General features: G+C 26.9%; 6 protein-coding genes across 10 annotated transcripts in view; 2 read left to right on the forward strand and 4 right to left on the reverse strand.

The window, feature by feature from the left end:
- The window catches only part of corn (microtubule-binding protein cornetto), a 29,576-nt gene extending 24,973 nt beyond the window's left edge, over positions 1–4,603 (forward strand). Inside the window, exons 4-12 of one of the 2 annotated variants that reach the window (XM_015319783.2) lie at positions 38–153; positions 236–376; positions 468–565; positions 683–866; positions 1,038–1,263; positions 1,404–1,654; positions 2,029–2,240; positions 2,668–2,821; positions 3,023–4,603. In XM_015319783.2, coding sequence (XP_015175269.1) covers positions 38–153; positions 236–376; positions 468–565; positions 683–866; positions 1,038–1,263; positions 1,404–1,654; positions 2,029–2,240; positions 2,668–2,821; positions 3,023–3,049 — 1,409 coding nt within the window. In that variant the 3' untranslated portion in view covers positions 3,050–4,603. The remainder of the gene's footprint in view (positions 1–37; positions 154–235; positions 377–467; positions 566–682; positions 867–1,037; positions 1,264–1,403; positions 1,655–2,028; positions 2,241–2,667; positions 2,822–3,022) is intronic. The other variant, XM_015319781.2, reaches the window with a different exon arrangement.
- Positions 4,312–7,697, reverse strand: LOC107065806 (uncharacterized). The gene is made up of 2 exons (XM_089175821.1): positions 6,059–7,697; positions 4,312–5,978 (listed from the first exon to the last, which is right to left on the reverse strand). The coding sequence occupies exons 1-2, from the start codon at positions 6,547–6,549 to the stop codon at positions 5,915–5,917; spliced, it is 555 nt and encodes a 184-aa protein (XP_089031947.1). The 5' UTR covers positions 6,550–7,697; the 3' UTR covers positions 4,312–5,914.
- Positions 7,698–8,003: 306 nt separating this feature from the next.
- LOC149031486 (uncharacterized) lies at positions 8,004–9,151 on the reverse strand. Its single transcript, XM_089175823.1, has one exon. It carries the CDS (start codon positions 8,755–8,757, stop codon positions 8,185–8,187), a length of 573 nt encoding a protein of 190 aa, XP_089031949.1. The 5' UTR covers positions 8,758–9,151; the 3' UTR covers positions 8,004–8,184.
- Positions 9,152–9,251: 100 nt separating this feature from the next.
- On the reverse strand, positions 9,252–10,451 carry LOC107065786 (uncharacterized). Its single transcript, XM_015319769.2, has 2 exons — positions 9,980–10,451; positions 9,252–9,776 (listed from the first exon to the last, which is right to left on the reverse strand). The coding sequence occupies exons 1-2, from the start codon at positions 10,157–10,159 to the stop codon at positions 9,426–9,428; spliced, it is 531 nt and encodes a 176-aa protein (XP_015175255.2). The 5' UTR covers positions 10,160–10,451; the 3' UTR covers positions 9,252–9,425.
- A 912-nt stretch (positions 10,452–11,363) lies between these two features.
- Positions 11,364–17,417, forward strand: pkaap (A-kinase anchoring protein pkaap). Of its 4 annotated transcripts, none has more exons than XM_015319786.2 (11): positions 11,364–11,851; positions 13,082–13,952; positions 14,034–14,157; positions 14,242–14,378; positions 14,461–14,611; positions 14,708–14,822; positions 14,938–15,127; positions 15,226–15,299; positions 15,360–15,412; positions 15,524–15,682; positions 15,748–17,417. In XM_015319786.2, exons 1-10 carry the CDS (start codon positions 11,770–11,772, stop codon positions 15,611–15,613), a joined length of 1,887 nt encoding a protein of 628 aa, XP_015175272.1. In that variant the 5' UTR covers positions 11,364–11,769; the 3' UTR covers positions 15,614–15,682; positions 15,748–17,417. The 4 variants fall into 4 exon arrangements, with proteins under 4 accessions (XP_015175272.1, XP_015175273.1, XP_089031950.1 ...); XM_089175824.1 differs by lacking the exon at positions 11,364–11,851 and adding an exon at positions 12,113–12,502; XM_015319788.2 differs by lacking the exon at positions 11,364–11,851 and adding an exon at positions 12,509–12,795.
- Positions 17,296–20,402, reverse strand: LOC107065803 (G protein-coupled receptor 143). The gene is made up of 6 exons (XM_015319795.2): positions 19,902–20,402; positions 19,706–19,817; positions 19,322–19,416; positions 19,071–19,249; positions 18,665–18,992; positions 17,296–18,565 (listed from the first exon to the last, which is right to left on the reverse strand). Exons 1-6 carry the CDS (start codon positions 20,049–20,051, stop codon positions 18,344–18,346), a joined length of 1,086 nt encoding a protein of 361 aa, XP_015175281.1. The 5' UTR covers positions 20,052–20,402; the 3' UTR covers positions 17,296–18,343.
- Positions 20,403–20,519: the final 117 nt, after the last annotated feature.

Below are 20,519 nucleotides of genomic sequence, written 5' to 3' on the forward strand. Positions count from 1 at the left end.
TAGGATAATATAAAACAAAATGAATGTATCGTTTCAGAGGGTAGCGACAGCTTTTTAGAATTGGAGTCACATTTGCAATCATCGGGACAAGTTGTAGCAAATCAACAAGTCGAAATAGCCGACTTGCAATCACTTTGTCGTATGCTTAGCAGGGTAAAAAATTACTATCATTCAAATTTGAATGAATAGTTTATACATATACATCTTATTAAATAATATTTAATATATTTTTCAGGATTTGGACAAGAGTTTAGCAGCACAAAAAGCATTGTTACAACAACAGCAAGAATTAGAAGCGGAATCAGCAGAAATGCAAGATTTTCTTCAACAAGAAAAAACTACTCTGGCCGATGCATTAAAGGATGCCGAAACTGAGGTATTACAATTGTAATAATAAAAAAAGAAGTTTTCATATACTTCTAATAAACTTTTGAACACAGTAACACAATATTATTAATATTATTTAGCTCAAGAAGAAAGAAGTAGCTTTGATTCAACGCGAAGCAGAATTGGAAAGGCAGACAGAGGAATGCAAACATTTAGTTCGAATCAGTGAACAGAGAAGGTATGCTATTATTACGAGGTGTAAATAGCGTAAATGATAATAATCATCTAACATTACATACGAATCGTCGTATATTTTTAATATATATATATATATTTATAACATTTCTGGACACAGGCAAGAAAATTTATCATTGAACATGAAATTGAATGCAGTCGAACGAAAAGGTAGAGAATTGTTGCTTACCCAAGGTGCAACTATTTCCGGTGCTGCAGTGGCCCTTTCTGGTCTTGGCACGCGATTGGAAGGATTGGTAGATCAGTTAATAACTTCTTACAATATTTCAGTTAAGGATTTGGAGGTAATATTTATTCCTTTGTTTGATTTGATTTGATTGATTGATTTTTGGAGTTAGTTTTTTCTTTGTTTCTTTTTTTTTATGATACTTATATATATATACATTATTAAAAAATTCGTCGAATATACGATGTACGTGTTAAGTAAGGAGATTTTAAAAGGACCTATTTTAAAGGATGTGATCTATCATAACGAAGCATACAGTCGAAGCAACAGTAGCATGGAATCCAGTCCGGTTAGTTCTAAGCATAGCTTGAAAGAATGCACTCCTAGTCCAAAAAGTGGTTCCTTCGTTTCCGCAGTTATCGGTGCTATCCGTAACGCTGCTACTCATCCTTTTGTAACCAAAACTGTGGATAAAAAATCTTCTTTGGAATCGGCCACCAAACAAATGTACAAAGGTATATATATATATATATACATATTCATGGAATACTGAACTTATGGGTATTGTTATACTGTATAATCTTTTAGTATCATTTGTAACATTTAATTATATTGTAATATATGTATTTCTTATTATATTTGACTTATTATATAGACATAAGTATGGATTCGTCTTCCGATTTACTTGATTTTGAAACTGAACCGTGTCTGATGATGGAAAGTGTATTAGAGGATGTTACTTTACCTGATACTTATTCGCATAATATGATCTCTAGCAGCGACTCGCTTCGTAGAGCTTTAAGCTTTCCCGAAACAGTCGATGAAAATAATATTAAAAAAAGTAAAACATTAGACGAGTGTACGAGCCTGACGAATCTCACGCAAGCGATATTACATCGTAGAAAAGTAAGTTGTATAAAATTGTTCAATCTTTTTAAAGAGGGGAGATAATAAATCAACTTTTTGGGTACATTTGACGAATGAGACTCGTCATTTGAATTTAAGAAGCTTATATAAATATATAAATATTTCTATTTTGTTTCATTTCTATATTTATTTATATTTTGTAATTGAAATGTTGTTGAATATCACCAATATAAATATATTTCAAATAAAATGTATTAATTTTACATATTAATTCATTTATCAACAAATTACATCTGTTATATATGCATAAAAATCTTCAAATAATTCAGTACTCAAGGAGTTAAATGAAAATAATTGTTAAATATATATATTTCAATATTTGTAATAATTAAATGAGAATAATTTGTTTATAGGTACAAGATGAGGAAGAAGACGAATGTGAATCTATAAGTGAATCAGACACTGGGACCAATGAAGGACCTCTTCCATTAACGGATTATTGTCCTGCAGTAAGCCTTGTTGATCAAGTAATAGATGTTGATAATCTTGTAACTAAACTTTTAAAAGTATTGCGGATAATACAGCTTGAAAATGATACTTGTATACAAGAATTAAAAGAAGAAAAGTAAGTATATGTGAAATTGTTGTATGAATTTTGTATAATGAGCAAATCAAAGAATGTTATTATAATTTTATATATATATATATATATATAATAACAATATATTAAACAATATATTAATACAATATATTAATAACAATAATAATAAAATAACAAATTAACAATCAGTTTTCTAGGATATTTACGTTTATCGATTAAAACGGCACGAATTTATTTTCTTGATTGAACGATATTTGATATCATAAGTGCTTTGAAATAATTTTGATAAAGAGTTGTTATAATATCTCTTTTGTTTGCTCAAACAAACAGACAATTTATTGATTATATATCATATTTTGGTTTTTCCTTTTTTCTCTCTCTCTCTTTTTAATACATCATTGTTTGTTTTTGTTTTCTTTCAAAAATATAACGTAAAAATTGATATTTACAGATGTGATTTTGAAACAAGATTAGAAGTTGCCTTGACCGAATTAAACGAGCTACGTAAGATCATAGATGGTACCTATCAATCGGAAGATATTTTATGCAATGTGCCAGATAGAAAACGTAGCGTTGTGGAAAATTGTCGTCTACTTATCAAGGAGGTAATTGCCGATGAAATAATCGATAAATATATGTAAAACGCTACTAACATCGTTGCCATACCTTTTTTTTCTTTCTTTTATCTTAAAACGGACGATTGCCTTATTAAAAAAAAAAAAAAATAACAATATATATAATATATATATACAAAAATAAAAACAATCAATCAATATAAAAATAAAAACAAAACAAACAAAAAAAAGATGTCAAACGGAATAATTCCTCTATAGGCGGTTAAGGAGGAATTAAAATTTGATGATGAGTCCGCAGACGCTAATAATATTGGCTCACCGGATGCTAAAAACTGTGCTGAAGATCTCAACGCTAACGAAGAAGCCCAAATCTCTTCTGTTTAATTTTCAAGTATTTCAAAATATTTTTTTTTTTTCTCTCGATAATTTACAACAACAAGAACAACTACAATTCTGGACGATGTTATATTTTTTAATGTTAACTATGTATTATTTATCTGTACTTTTATTGTTTTTTTTTTTCTTCTTTTATATATAGAATTTTCTTTTTTCTTGTATACGAGAATATTAGACAACGTCGTGTATATTCGATTGTCATAATTTATTAATATGTAATTGCCATGTAAAAGAAAATTATCTACTTAAAAGTGTTCCACTTCGCGTGACGATGAATTTACAACATTTATGACAACATCGGTGACATCAAATTTAATCGTAAAATATTTCTAAATATTTATTCGACTGATCTTTTTTGTTTTCTGTTATTAAAAAAGAGACTGTAATATTTTTTCACGTAGTAAAAAATTCATTTGCAAAATATAATCTCATGAAATATGTCACGATGCAATTAAATCCATGACTATAATGAAAAATACAAATGTCACGTGAAATGGAACCATTTTATTGACGAGACTATACATGCTTGTATAAACTTTTGTACAGTTCGTATCATTTTTCTTTTTTTTTTTCTTTCTTTCTTTCTTTCTTTCTTTTTTCCTTTTTTTTCCTTCCTATCATTTTCTTTTTCGTATCGACGTTCTCATAATTATTAAATATACTGTGTTTCATTATAAGAAAATATCTTGTATATAGTAAACAAATAATTGAAAAATAATGAAATTACAAGCCAAAAAAAAAAGAATGAACAAACATAAATCGATAAAAGAAACAAAATTCTTCAAAATATTAGCATTAAAATTAAACATTCAAATCTTTTAGATTAAATGAATGAAAATATAGGATATCTTATTATCTTTTCGTAAAAGTATTCTTTCTGTAGAAGATAAAAACAAAAAAACAAAAAAAAAATTCAAAATAATTGTATCTACGTATATTTATCTAGTATTTTTTAGCAATACCACCGGTGTATTCCTCAAATTCGAGTAAATATTTTATTGAAAAATAATAAAGTTCCAAAGAAGACGTTGTAACCTCGCATAATCGACGATTCTTGCACGAGGACGTAGAAAACATAAATAATAATTATTATAAAAAAAAAAATAAGACAAAAGATTTATTAAAAAAAAAAAATCAAACAAATAAGAGGAAAATTCATAAAAAAACAAAATTGGATCCACCATTAAAAATCCTTTTTGTTCTATATGAAAGTATTCGAAAAAAAAAAGTAAATTAATATATATACATACATATATATGGGGTGTTTTGTAAATGAAACATAAATGAAACCCTGAAAATCAAATATCCTTGTATATGAACAAATTAAATGCCACATTTACAGTTTTGTTCGTTCATGTAAAATCATCCCCCTGTTGACTCGTACCACCAATTACAGAACACCCTGTATATACATAATGTTTTCCAAAGTCGAGAACACAGGGTACACATTAGTTTTACAATATTATTATTATTATTATTATTATTATTATTATTATTATTATGAAATAAAACGAACAATTATCGAAGTAAATTATTATCGAATAATAAAGCAGGGAAAGGAAAAAAAAAATAAAAAAAAAAAAATATGTAAAATTCTTGAAGATTTTTAATGTGTTGATATAAAATATTTGTGTCTTATGAGAATGTGTTTAAAAAAAAAATAATAATAATTAATAATTAATAGTCAATTGGAATTTCATTTGATCGTGTCGTGACGTAAAAAAAAAAATGAATATTTCTTAGAATGAACAATGTTTAAACGATGAACAATATAATCAGACTACAAAAAAAAAACGAAATATTTAACCCTGTTATATATATATTACAATATTAGAATTGCAATATTATATTTGAAAATGTATTCTTGTATACGTCAACAACACACCTACAAAAAAAATACACTAACTCATACACACACAAATACACAGACAAAAACATAATACAAGCAAATGATTCCACCCAATAAACAAAAAAAAAAAAAAAGATACATTAAAAAAAATTGTACGTATTACATGCAAAGGAACATGATATAGTCTTTAAGGCATTTTTTATACAAAAAAAAGTATTGTGATCGTATACCAAAAAATTAAAAAATAACAAAAGAAGGAGGAGGAAGAGGAAGAAGAAGAAAAAAAAATAAAATAAAAAACGAGACATAAGAGGAGAACAAAAATCATGGATAATGTATTTTAATTTTTAATCAAATATAAATATAAATATATATATATATATAAAATTCATTGAAAATAAGAATAAATATTGTAATAATAATAGTAATTATAATAACAATATAATAGTAATAATAATAATAATAATAATATTATTATTATTAATAATAATAATTATAGTAATAATAATAATAATAATAATAATAATAATAGTAATAATAATAATTTTAGAATTATAAATAAAGGTGAGTACATGGTCTGTTCACAAAATCATTTGCAGATAATATTATAATAATAATATTATAATTATATACTAAAAATATAGTATTACAAACGTGCTTCTTTGCTCCCCCTAATTTAATTCAAGTTCCATTTAACGAAGGCCTAATTAAAAAAAAAAAAAAAACCCTTTTTTTAAAATAATATATATTTATATATGCATAATAATTATATAAACTATAATTAATGAAATTATATCAATCACATGTTTTATATTACATTACACTAAATATAAGTCTTGAAATGTGTGGTTTGTTTTTTCCCGAGCCAAGTTTTGGACTCATTGTGGGTGATAAAAACGGCGTATGAAGGGTGCAAGTAAGTTCATTAAACGTAAATTAGATCTGCAAAATGAAATGAAGAAAATACAAAGACATTATGCAATGAATTTACGAAACAAAAAATATATATATGTATGAAATACCTTTTTGTTGATTTAGAAGAGATATTTAATTTGTCCAACGATTGATGTTCGGTGTTAGGTTCATCCAAATGTTCGGTACTTGGTTTTTCCAAATTTTCATTACTCGGTTTTTCCAAATTTTCATTACTCGGTTTTTCCGAATGTTCAATATTTGGTTTATTATCATCGGGTTTTGGATAATTAATCGTGGATGGAATCGTTGATATTCCAGATTGATTGGTATTAATAAGATCATTAGCCATAAGAAGTGCTTCAACTGGTGCAACTACTATGACTACACCATCAATGTGTACACGATAATTTTCTGTACCATTTTGCCTTTGATCGTAATGATCTTCAGAAGAAGATAAAGAAGAAGAAGAAGGAATTTTCGTCGGTGATGTAATTTCGGATTCATCAAGTGGAAGACACTTTACGTGAGTCCCAACAAATGCAAACAGTAAAAATAAGAAGATCGTTGTCTTGAACAATCTCATATTTATTGAAAACATTGATTACGCACTGTTGTTTGAGAAGAAAAATTATTATAAATATATATATATATTTTAATAAGGATTTAAAAAATAAAAGGAGAACAAGTAGATGAGAATAGGATGAGTCTTGACGATACGGAGGACGAACGTTTTATGACCTCCGTTAGTAGAATCAACCAGGAAAAGATACCTGCTCCCCACCTGGATACTTTGACCACACTGGACAAGTTCAAGAACCTGTCGAAGAACCGAATATCAACTTTTACGTACACACACACACACACACACACACACACACATACACATTCTTTTTATTTTTACCAAGATTTTTAAATAGAAACACAAATATTGTATACAACGAGGAATATATGTTTTATAGAATGAAAATATTTAAATGTTAAGATATAATTTATCTAATTATCGCGTATCGTAATTTAAGATTTTGGTTTCATTATTTTTATAATATTATATTTAATTAATTATTTGTTTCAACTTAGGAAATTTTTGGATAGTATCGTTAAATCCGTATGATTATGATACAAATTGTTTACAAACATTAGATGCTATTTACAAAGAATTGAAAATAATATTTTATTTCAATCATATTCAGTTGATCGTATAAATTAACGGATTCGTTAATTGATAAGAAAAATAAATTGAATATATTTCCAAGACAGGATTTTAATAAGCTCTATTATAACTGATTAATAGTTGAGATAACAAAAAAGTATCGAACCCCGTTAGAATCGAACGTCTCGAACTCTTATAAATTATTCCCCCCCTCCTCCCCATTCCAGGTATTTATTTTCTACTTTTATTTAATATTTAAACAGATGCCAATATTAAAATCAATTCGTAAAGTAATTACAATGAATAACACAACCTGTTATCATCACAACATTTCTTTAATGATATAAACGAGATCCGATTTGCAAAAGGGCAATGTCCTAACTTGGCCCCATCGAGTAGTATGAGTATGAGTATTCGTGTTCGCATGTTGGTGTGTTAGTTTGTTCAATCTCTTCCGGTTTTGCTTACCGTAACCTTGCCCTTGCTCTCACGTTCCTCACACGTGCACAAGTTCTTCGTGCACATGCAAGTGTACACGAGTCTCTTAAAACTAACTGAAATGCAGTTCACCTTTAACTTTTGCAACATTTCTTACAAGGATATCACGAAATTATTCATCCTTTTATTTATTCATTATATTTTTTTTTAATCATTTATTTCAAATAGTTTTTTTTTTTAATAATATTTCAAAATATATTTCAACAAATTTGAAAAAATTTCAAAATGGATAAATAAGAAACATGTAACATGCAAATATTTTGTATTTTAAATATGACAACGCATTTGTTTTTTATTTATTTATTTGTTATATATATATATATATTAAATTACGTACATTTTATCGAAAATTATAATATATACATCTCATATAATATTTTTATATTAAATTCTATATTAAACGATACATTTATTACATCCAAGAGAGTTCAACAGTTATAAAAAAGTATAATAACGTTGAAGATTAACCATTACCACCCACCCCTCTTCCTCCCTTTTATTTTGCAACAATAATAAGTCTCCAATTCATGACCCAAATCCCAAAAACTAACAGAAGTTTAATACATAATTATTAATTATAATATTCTAAACACGTGAGTCAATCAATGAATCTGTTACTGCAGTTTCTTTAAGTTTGTCCTTCGTGTTAGTCAATTCCTGATGAACGGAAGGTGTCCTTTCTTTATCGTCATCCTTTTTCAAAGAATCCTTGGACAAAGATTGAGAATTGTAAAGGTCCTGTGTCACTTTAGCTTCGTTTTTGAAATTCTTCAATTCTTCCTTTGGCAAATCTTGCAAATCTTGACCACCACTATTGTCCTTATCTTTAGGAATCTTGACTATATTAACCTGATAAGGTTTACCAGTTTTGATATTATCATCAAATTCCTCGTTTCTTATCGACAATATTGGCCCATCCAATTCACTTTCTTTATTTTTCTTACCGATCAATTGTCTCGCCATTGATTTGTAATCGAGTAATGAAATTAAATCGATATTAGGCGTTGACGTTTTACTCGGAATTAAAAGAAACATAAAATTGTCTAAAGATCCATAAACGTTGAATTCACCATTTTGTTTTTGATCGTAAATCGTTGGTGCTGAATTACATTCCAATACGATTGACAATGATAATATTAATAGACTCGTAATAATCATTTTTTTTTTTTCAGTTTATTTATTATTCTTATGATTTTGAGATTCTTGTTTTTCAATTTCTTCTTGATTCTTTCAAAGATGCTCGTACGAAGTTCGATCGACGACTGTGGACGATGCTTACCTTCCTCAGAGAGCTCTCTGTAACTATCGACGATAATGATGGTGGTGATGATGATGATGATCATAGGAGAGGGTAAAGGAAATGTATAGCGTTCAAGAAATATTCAACTGGTCCTTCCAGATCATGTATACCGTTGACCATTTCTTTTTTTTTTTAAAGAGGAGAAAAGGTGGGGCACCTTCTTCTTCTATACTTGTTTGGTTTTATCGTCAGAATATTTTTAACTTTTATTTTACGACTCCCTCTTCTGCAATATTTTACTTAAACATTAAACGTCAAAGAATCAGGAAAGGGGAAGGATCATTTTTGTTCATACGTGAATTTATTTAGAATTATTTTATGACACATTTTTATTATAATCTCCGGTGGAAAATTTGATTATAAATAATATCATGATATTAATTGGATATTGTATTGTATAATTTCCCTTTACTTAGGATTAACGTAACATTTATTTTATTGTTAATTTAACATTGTTAAATTTGCATTAACTTAAACATTAATTTAAAAAGTAATCAAACATTTAAATAAGAATGTAATATCCTTATTATTTGGAAGATACAAATTTGGGACGATTATTCGATCGGATTTTTAAATGAGCTCTCTTTCTTAATGGTAACCTTGATGTTTCAAGGAGACCTTCTTTATTAGACGAAGATATCACTCTGTCTTCTTCGATCGTAGATGCAGTTGCATCTTCAATTGATTGTTCATTTTTTGAAGTAGTTATTATGGAATCATTTGTAGAAGAAATTCCAGTAGAATCAGTTTTAATGGTTGAAGAAGATGCAGGTGCATTAGTGGATTCGGTATTCAAAGATTCAACCGTAGAGACCGATGTGGGCTTTGAAATTGGTCTTGATGTGAAATCAGCGAAATCGTAAAAGTAATCATAGTCCTAAAAATAAAAGAAAATAATTTTTTAATCAAAATATTCAATCATTATAATCAACACACACTCGTTTCTAAAGATATAATTTAATAGAATTTTATTCAAATGCTCAGTCATTTGTTTTCTCTTATCAAATTTTCCCTCTCTCCAAGAAAAAAGTAAATCTTATCTTATCTTAGAAAACACTTTTAAATGATATTTCAATTTACCGTGTAATCTTCGAGTATCTTAGAATCAAGAAAAGCTAGTACTTTCAGATCCTTCAAGTCAATTCGCACGTTTAACTCGCCAGTTTGTCGTTGATCGTAATTCACAGGTGCAGAAAGTACAACTTTGAGAAGTAGATAAATATGAAAAGCAAATACGACGGTGTAGAAGACAAACGACATGATGATGGTGGTGCACAGTTTGTTTTTTACTTATTTATGTGCAACTTAACAACACATAGAATTAATCAGAACGTTCTTGGCACTAATCGTTTTCAAAAATGTATTACACGCGAAGTATAGTTTGAACTAAAAAAATGATAAAGTAAAAGAAAAAGAAGAGAAACAGCAAAAACTAAAAAGAAGAAGAAGAAGAAGAAAAAGAAGAAGTAGCAGTAGCGAAGGAAGAACTGGAGGAAGTTCACGAAGTTCTAACAGAGTCCTGACTGCGATGGTCACCTTCTCTTACTCCCATACGTAAATACTATACTACTATATTCTATTCCTGAACGAAAAACCGGTATTCCTTTCGCGGTTGAACGCACGAGAGAAGTTACCTCCTCGATGGCCTCCACAAAAGCCTTCCCAAAGGCTTCTTCTCTTCTTCGGTAGCCTCTTCCTCGATATCTTCTCACTACGGTGTCCGGACATTGGCCTCTTCCTTGTCGAGTCCATCTGTTTTATCTTCTATAGTATGTTTCAAAATATCATACTCCTCAGGCACGTCTAGTGTATATGTATTCTTTATTTATATGTTTTTTTTACTTTTTTATATGTGTAGCTACTAAAATATTCTAGTGATACCTCTTGGTATAACACGTTTCAAAATACCGTACCCACGCACTTATTTAAATATTTTCTGATTTGTAGAATATGTAGGTGCTAAAAAACATGCCTGCAGAGTATACTTCGTCTTATTTTTTATAGTAGGTTTCAAAATATCACGTAAATATCTAGCTATTAAATGATACGAGTAATACATCTTTTGGGTTTTAATTTTTTTAGAAGATTTTTAAAAAACCCGCCATCTATCACGTATTTAACGGATTAGCCAATTAGAAAGGTCGAAAATTTGAATAATTTTGTACAATATTATAAAATTATTATTCGATCAATTTTAGAATATATTAATTAAAGTACACTAATATCATATTTGATAATCTTATAATTTATAAATTAAATATTTCTCTTTAAACGAGGTATCGATTTTTCAAATTTTGCCGCCATATGCATTTCTACGAAGTTTCCTAACATGTTCATGTAATTTAATTTCAAGAAAGGTAAACAAATGTAAGCACGATTTATTATAAATTTTATTAATTAATTATATCATAAAAATAATTTCATTTTACAAATAATAATTATTATTAATATTATTATTTAATATGACGTATTTCATACACGTTGTTGTTCGCATACGTACGTCTACATCATTTATTTAATTTATTTATTTATTACGTTATTTTTTAAACGAGCTATATAAACAAAGTTCGTATTCTAAACACGAAAAATGCAAATGCATACGTCAAGATTAACTTCGAATCGAGAATACATTATTTGCCATACACTACGAGATAGGAATACGAAAATTATTAGAGGTTATCCACTCCCACATAAAATTCGATATCCTATGAATAGAATTATATGATGAATCTTCTTCGTCTAGTCATTTTTATTGTTATAGCCATTAGATGTAGAGAAAATATTTGACATTTCACAGAGAACATGAACGTTGTTCCTTTGAACTTTAGATCCAGTAACTCAAACGTGAATCCTCTTTTATTTCTATAGTTATGGGGTATCGAAAAGGAGAGGTGTTGTATGAATCGTTCGTCCTTCGAACGATGAAATACGTGCAACGAAAATTTATACGAGGTTTATTTTCTTTTCCTTTTCATTTATATATATTTTTTTTTTAATATTTCAATAAAGTAAAAAATGACAAAAAAAATGTTTAATCTAAAAACAAAAATAATTATTATAATAATAGTTGCAATATTAATATATTAGTAATAAAACATTATATAGTGTGTTACATTAAATCGAATAATTAAATATTAAAATATATATAATATTAATATTAATAATAAACGTTATATTGTGTTTCATTAAATCGGATAATTAAAATAAACGAATATCTATTGTGAAATACTGAACAATAATTTCAGTGTGTCATATATATATATGTATGTATATCATAGCATTCGCGCGGAAGTGTCAGGAGCGTATACTACGCGAATAAATTTAAGAAAATTGTATATTTCAAAATCTATTTTTACTTTCTTAAATCAACGATGCATAAATTACTGTAAAAAAAGAACTTTTTTTTGTTAAAAAAAATCGAAACAATTTGGAGGAAAGTGTTAATCTTCTCTCTTTCTCTTTCATTCTCTCTCTCTTTCTCTCTCTCTCTCTCTCTCTTTCTTTCTTTCATACACACACACATTCATTCGATATAACAAGAATTAGTAAACGGATTCACGATGACACTAATGACAGTTCCTTCGGATGTTGTGCGTTGCATATGTATGTGATCGACGAATATTTTCTTTTAATTTAAAACGAATAAACTCATTTTATTTCACGTTTAATAACAATTATTATAATAATAATAATAATTGTAAATAAGGTGTAATCGAATCGAATAATATCGAATTCAAATTCGAAATAAAAACACGCACACGCGATTATCGAAGTAGTGAATGAAAGTTATTTCTGAATAAAGTCGAAATATTCTTTATTTTAAGTGTACGTCATATCGCGTTGTTTATCATGTTACTCTTTGACGTAAAAAATGTTCCAATTTTTTAAGAAACCTGGTAATTATATCACTTTTTAAAATTCTAATCTATTTCGTAATATATTATGAAAGGGATAATAATGCATCTAACAAACATAACCTCTTAGATCAAAACAATGTATTTTTAATCTTCTTATTTTTATTTTTAAATGCTTCAGATAAAGTTATTATTAATATTATATAATATTTAATAGTTTTTTTTTTTTATTAATTTTCTATTCCTTAAAATATATTCTCATCAACTTTTATTAATTGAACGAAATGTTTTCATCAATATAATATTAATGCATTATTACTTTTTGCAGGGCAACGAGACAGGCCCAGATTATTACACTCATCGCCAACAAAATCAACACAATTAGGAAAGACATTTGCAGATGAATATGGTGATGATTGTGCGTCGATTTATATACCATCAAGTACATTGTGCAGCCTTGAGGAGGAAGAGGAAGATGAAATCGTTAAGGATGATAAAGACAATAAAAGACCGTTCAGGTCACAACTTTCTAAAACGCTTCCAGAAATTCTTGCAGATAAGGATGCCCTAGGTTATTTCATTCAATTTATGGATACAAGACATTCGATAGCTCTTATCAAGTTTTGGTTAGAAGTTGAATGTTTATGCGAATCATTTCCCAACTTTCATCTCAGCGATGAAAATATAGAGAATTTTAATTTGAAGAATGATTGTACAGCTACTACTACTACTACAAATACTACTACTACTACTATTACTAATACTAATACTACTATTGCTACTATGGATTCAAGTAGTTTGTCTAATTCATTGGACGATAATGATAACTTTAATTGCAACGTGCTCCAAGGTAATATTGAAAATGATGCTAGAGAAAAGGGACTGTACAATGAAATTGTAAATACTAACGATGTTAAATCAAATTGTAATGACACGCCAAAGATTAATGAGATGCTAAGTGATATGCGACAATTAAATCGCAAGTTGGAGAATGATAGAGGAGGCGATATGACAAATACTAGGCAAGATGCTTTAAGGATTTATAAAAAATATATTATTAAAGAAACATTAGGTACTAATAGAATTCCTGAGGAACTAAAACTAGATATAGAAAACGCTCTTAAATGTAAAAACATAGAGCCTATATTACGGTGCCTATCTAATATTCAAAATATTATATTTGATGTTATCGAAAAGGAGTAAGTACAAAAACAAAAACAATTTATTTTATCGCAGATTATTATGCAAAAATATTCACGATAATTGTTAAAATTTTACAGATATATTAATGACTTCCTTAGAAGTGAATTTCATTGTAAACATCAAATTGATGTTCTCACCAGCGGAAATGTACAGTTAGGAGATATATTATATAATGAAACTGCGTTTTTTTATTTCATGGAGGTATGATCTTTATCATATATATTCTATCTTGTAAATATAACTTTTTAAACAATTACATATTTACATATATTTTTTTTATTTCAGTTCATGGAACTCGAAAATAAACGCGAGCTCTTAGACTTTTGGATGGCTGCTATTAATTTTAAACAAAATCTTTTGGAAAAGAAAGATCCGATTAATCCTGAGGAAGCACAATCCGATGCTCTGATCATATACGACAAGTAATTCTTATTTTTTAATATAATTTCATAATGTATTATTATATAGTAATGTATAACATATATATATATATTTGGTTTGCAGATATTTTAGTTTGCAAGCAACTACGCCTCTTGGGTTTAACGATAAAATACGTTTTGAAGTCGAAGAAAATATTTGTCGCGAAGACGGAGAGGGACCATTACCTGATTGTTTTGATAAACCTTGTAAAATTGTATATAAATTTCTCAATAAGGTATATTTTTAATTATATCCATTTTCACGTTCATTATTATAAAAAATATAAAAATGAATTTATTTATTATTTTATAATGTTACTTTTTAATTTCAGCACTATTTACCTACCTTTTTATCGTCGCAGTTGTATTATAAATACTTATCGGAACTGATCAGTACCATTCAAAGCAATCCATGTTCGAGTTATCAACTTCGAATAAAAAGAGCGGGTATCGTGTTTTTTTTTCTTATCTATTAGATTATCAGTATTTTTTAAAACAAGACAAAGATAAGTGTAAAACGTGAAATTTAGATATAACTATAGGAATGTTATACTTTTATCAGGTTCTGACTGCAGTAGTGAAGTGAGTTCTATTAGCAACAGTATGCAAAGCACCCTGCAGGCAGGGAACAATACCAATGGAATATTATCTAATGCTAATACTAGTACGAAGACAAGTGCACACAACAATATGAATATCGATACAAGACAACTTTACGATCCTGATTCTTTATGGAGACGTAACAAATATAGGTTTGTATTTGAAATCTTTTATTTTTAATACGATCATTAAAATATCTCTCAAATTTGGATTTTATATATTATATTGTATTATTATTTTAATTATACAGATTAAGCGTTGGCTACATCGATTACTTGGGTAGATTTATTACAGAAATAGAACCTGATCCTTGCAGAAAATATGGTAAATTTTATATCGGTCTATTGAAACGTTTTCATTATTAATATAAATAATAATTTTTAGAATCACGATTAGCGCGTGCTGTTAAAAGACTCGTCAATTTGGAACAAGATAAGGTAAAAATTATTATGCATAAATATTCATGTGTTCAACTTTAGTATGCGATAGACAATATATACACAAATATATTATTAAACTATTGTAATATCTATTTTTAACATATCCAGGCAAAAGAAGAATTAGCATGGAAAATAGCGGAAATGATCATTCGCGATATTACGTCTTTAACTTTAGGAGCAACAAATCATCCATCTTGATGGGATATACTTTACCATGTAAAAATCATTTTGGGAGCTTTTTATACATCACAAAAAATGCTTAAAAAGGTCACATTTTCAAATAATTATTTTATTATTATTATTATTATTATTATCATTATTATTTATTACAGGTTAAAAAAATATTTTGAAAAATGTGCCAAAAGTTCAGTGAAAATTAAGTTACTTTATAGATCCGGTTATAATTATTTAAGTTTGATATTTTTGAACAATTTTACGGAGCCCTGCTTAATTATTTTCATTTCTCAAATCAAGTTTGATATTAATAGATTATTAAAATGAAGTTTTGATATACGATAGGTCTTATATGTGATTTATATTTACAATTAGATAATAATATGTTAGTACAATTGTTTTATTTCAGTTTATAAAATATTTACGAATACGAATACGAATACGTACAGAGTATCTAAGATTTTTCCAATCAAACTATGTGTTTGTTTTATTTTCGTGCATAGAATACGTTGACACTGTTTAACTGGAAAAACCTTAGACATTCTGTATAAATCAGATAATCAAAGTAAATTCATTGTATATAATATAATATCTTTTAATTACGAAAGTAACAATTTCAAAAGACAGGATAGTATTATTACATTCGTTTACTACTTAATATTTTATATTTTTTCTATAAATTTTCTTTATTACATGTCACCTTGATACATAATTGTATATTGTTCTCTAAGTTAACAGTTAATATATTTACCGGTTAGTGCGTATCACAGATAAAACAGCGAAATATTGAATATTATACATATTTTAAGAAGTGACGTAATGGAAACAATGGTACAAGTTAAATGAATATCTCTTTAAAAAGAATTTGAAGAGTATATATACTCTTGATTAAAAGAAAAAAAGAATTTATCAGAAAATAAAGTCAATGAATGAGAGAGATTGTTCATATTTGTGAATATAACTGTAGATATATGTATCGTGCAAGAGTCGCTGTAGAACCAGCACAAATTGAACCGCTTAAAAATGTTTTCAATTTAATTAAACATCTTCTTAAATTATAAATAATACTCCAATAATTTGAGGGTATCATTTTTATTTGTGAGATTATATAAAAGTATTTATTTTGAATGTATAATTATTAAGTGTATAACAAATTAATTTCAGTTTAATGCATTCTTTTGAACACATTTAAGATTTTAATTACTATTTATTTAAACGTTTCTTCTTTTTTTTTAAATATTATTTTACAAAACACGAATTTCTTCCTAATAGTATTTTATTGGTGCGATATTATAATTCTTTTGATACTACCAGTGACTGTAGTCAAGGGTTAAGTTACATTCTATTAAAAAAAAGTATAGTTATAAATTTAAAAAATAAAAAAAAGAAATTAAATTAACACATCAATCAAAAAGCAGAGAACTTTAATTGAATATAAAGAATATGATCTGATTAATTAATTGAAAAATAATAAGAGAAACTTTTTCTTAGCGTGCTAGTAGCATAAATCAAGTTGATTAATTGTATATGTATCTGTAATATATAATATAAAATTGAAAGAGAGACAACACATTCACACATACACATGACATACATACAAATTAAATAAACGAATTAAGAATTAGTTGATTAGAATTAAATAGTAGGTTTATTTTCGAGTATACATATATATATATAAATTGTACATTATGTATAAGAAAAGGAAAAGAAAGAAGAATCATTAAAATTGATAAAAGTATATGTGCTATACTTGAATAATGTACTGTTGTAAATGATAAGCTGATAGATCAAAATTGTGATTTTAACGAATATAACATATTTACTGCTGCTTGCTGGTTCCTTTTTATACTATATTTAATACACAACTAATTATTAATTTTTTTAGAAACTTGTAATAAATAACAAACGTAACAACAACATTTTTATAGGACTTACATTTATTAATTATTTCAATGAATGTAAGATATTTCTTTTTGCGTGACAAGAGAAAAGATGTATATGTTGAATTAACAAGAATATTATTATTATTGTGTCTGTTATATTTATTATTTTTATTATTATTATTATTATTATTATTATTATATTCAATAATTATGTATAATCTCTGAATATTATTTCAGCAAGTTTGTTTATAAATACATGGTGCTAATATAAATGCATTCTTTTCTTTTTTTCTCCGGATAAAAATAAAAGAATACTAACATTTTTTATTATCAAAATGCGTACAATATTAATCAAGTTATATTTTTAAAATAATAATAATAAACATAAAATATAAATCTATTAGATGTACAAACAAAAAAATGTACTAATTATATATGCATAAAATTGTATATATATGTGCAAACTATATTCTTAGATAATATATAAGATAAATCTCCTTATATTTATTATATTTGTTATATTACTCTTCTCTTCGATTTAATTCGAAAAATATTTAATAAAATATGCATGTATACATACTTTTTTAAAATAGTATATATCTATATCTATTTATCTTAAATTAATAATTTTTAATATACATAAATGCATTCTACCATATTTAATTATAATTATTATCTGGCAGTATTATTGCATTGTTTTATATTAGTCCTTAATATTTGTTCGATAAGATTAAAATGAAATATAAGTACAAGCACACTTAATCTTGATATTGTAAATACGTCCCGTGTATAAAAATGTACAATACGATATTTTCATCGTAACTAGTCAACATTTCTGGCAGTACATTGAAAATTGTATCACAGTTTTGTTTCATAAGGAGGAAGACCCATTTATACTCGTATGAGGCGTATAAGCGTATTGATTTAACAATGGCGATGATTCCGTTAAATTAATACCCTTATTAACTTTTGACATTTGATTTAAACTAAAGCTTCCTAATTTTTGACACCACTCCAATCGAAATTTTTCTCTTCTGCCCCATCTCTGATAAACCAGTGCATTGAAAAATGCTTGAAGTGGATTTGTCACAGCCTACATGTTAATCCAAATACACAATAAAATATTATCACTTGTTTGTTTAATAATATATATTATTATTTGTTTAATTTAATTGTACTTTTATCAACTTACCATTATGTACCACAAAGTAATAATAGCTTTAACAGGTAATTTAAACCATAGTGTCCATAATAAGATACCATTGATTAAATTTGGTACCCAACATACGTAATAAACAATATTAATCAATGTAAATTTAAGTCTGATCGTTTGAACCAATTTTCTTTCTCGTCCAGTAATTTGTGATAAACTACACGTAACAGCTGTTTTGAGATCACGAGTTGAAGCAATGTAAAGAAGTGGATTTATAATCATAACGATTGCGAGTAAAACATATGTAGCACAATAATTAGGTAAAATACGTAATATGGCGATAGATAATGACGTTAAATTATGACAGCTGAAAAATAAATAATATTTATTAATATTACTAAGAAAATTACATATACTAAAAGATGATGTTAAATTAATACTTTACTTCGCATCTGGAATGTATAATATTGACAAACCAAAAATTGTCAATAAGGCAGGACAAATCCATGCAAACATGTGATAATAAAGAGGACGACCAGGTCTATCACTAAGTAACAATTTCATATCGATAGTATAGCATAGTGTCCAAATCCACGTTGCCATATAAAAGTATTGTGTCCATGCCTAAAAATGAATATGTTTTTTAAATCATAATGTAAACATATATTCTTATACAATATGAAAATGAATTTTTACCGAAGAAAGAGCACAGAATACAACACTGGAAGTATCATCTTCCATCGGCATGATAGATTTAAAATTGATCCATAACGCAGACCGTATAAATATACCTTAAAAAATAAAAATGATATAACAGTTCTGTATTACTATATTTAAAAGAAAAATGGATAACTAGAGAGAGAGAGATATAACATATACAGGATGTTCAGTAATTGGTGGTACAAACGAGCAAGCAATGATTGTTCTTTTCAAAATTGTAAATTCAGTCAAGTATATGCGTATTCAACAAATTAGATTCTACATTTTCAACTTAGTTTTTCATATACAGACACCCTGTATATTATAGAAATATATATTACAATGAAGGAGATAGTGAGTATAAAAAAACAAGTAAAACACCTAATGAGGCAAACAAATCAGCAACAGCGAGCCATACAATAATCTCACGTCCCCTCGATGCTGAGAAACTGTTCCATCGGTGAGGGAGATTAGACATTTCTCTAGGCAATACCTATAAATATAATTATTTAATTTTATATAATTAATATGTATGTGTGTTAATGACATAGAATATCAATCAATGATTACTAATTACTTGATAAACAGCTCCAAGTATACCCATTGTTGAAGAAAGCATGCATACTATATTATAAATATCTGTATTAAATTCTTCCATTATTTTAATGGCCATATCCGTTTTATTCGTATGGCGACAACAAAATGTTTGTATCGTTGGATCAGCCATGTTATCAGTTATATTAAAAGGTGTTATATAAATTTTATGAATATCAATTATAAAGGCACTTTAATAATTCATATGTCATAGATTTTAATTTGTTCGAAACAATTTTCTCTTATTTATTCGATTAAATTATAAATTTATGTTAATTATATACAAACATATGACAAGTACATAAGATTTTAATTAAAAACTACATTTTTTTCAATAACTTCAATCATACATCTCAAGAAATATATACATATATATATAATCTCATATTAATGTCATTTTTAATTTCAATTTTTTTATTCATCAACAACGTGGAGCATAAGTTTCAAGACAAGCTTATCACAATTCATTATTATCAACGCGATGTTAACGCCATACCAAAACTATATTAAATTTACAATTAATAATTTCATTAAATAATATCATAGTCGGTATAGTAGAAATTTGTATTATCTTGTAATTTTTTAATACAATATTTTCAAG

This window comes from Polistes dominula, unplaced genomic scaffold (assembly GCF_049000335.1).
Source record: "Polistes dominula isolate Pdom_NZ unplaced genomic scaffold, Pdom_raw_medaka contig_19, whole genome shotgun sequence".
Taxonomy (NCBI): Eukaryota; Metazoa; Arthropoda; class Insecta; order Hymenoptera; family Vespidae; genus Polistes; species Polistes dominula.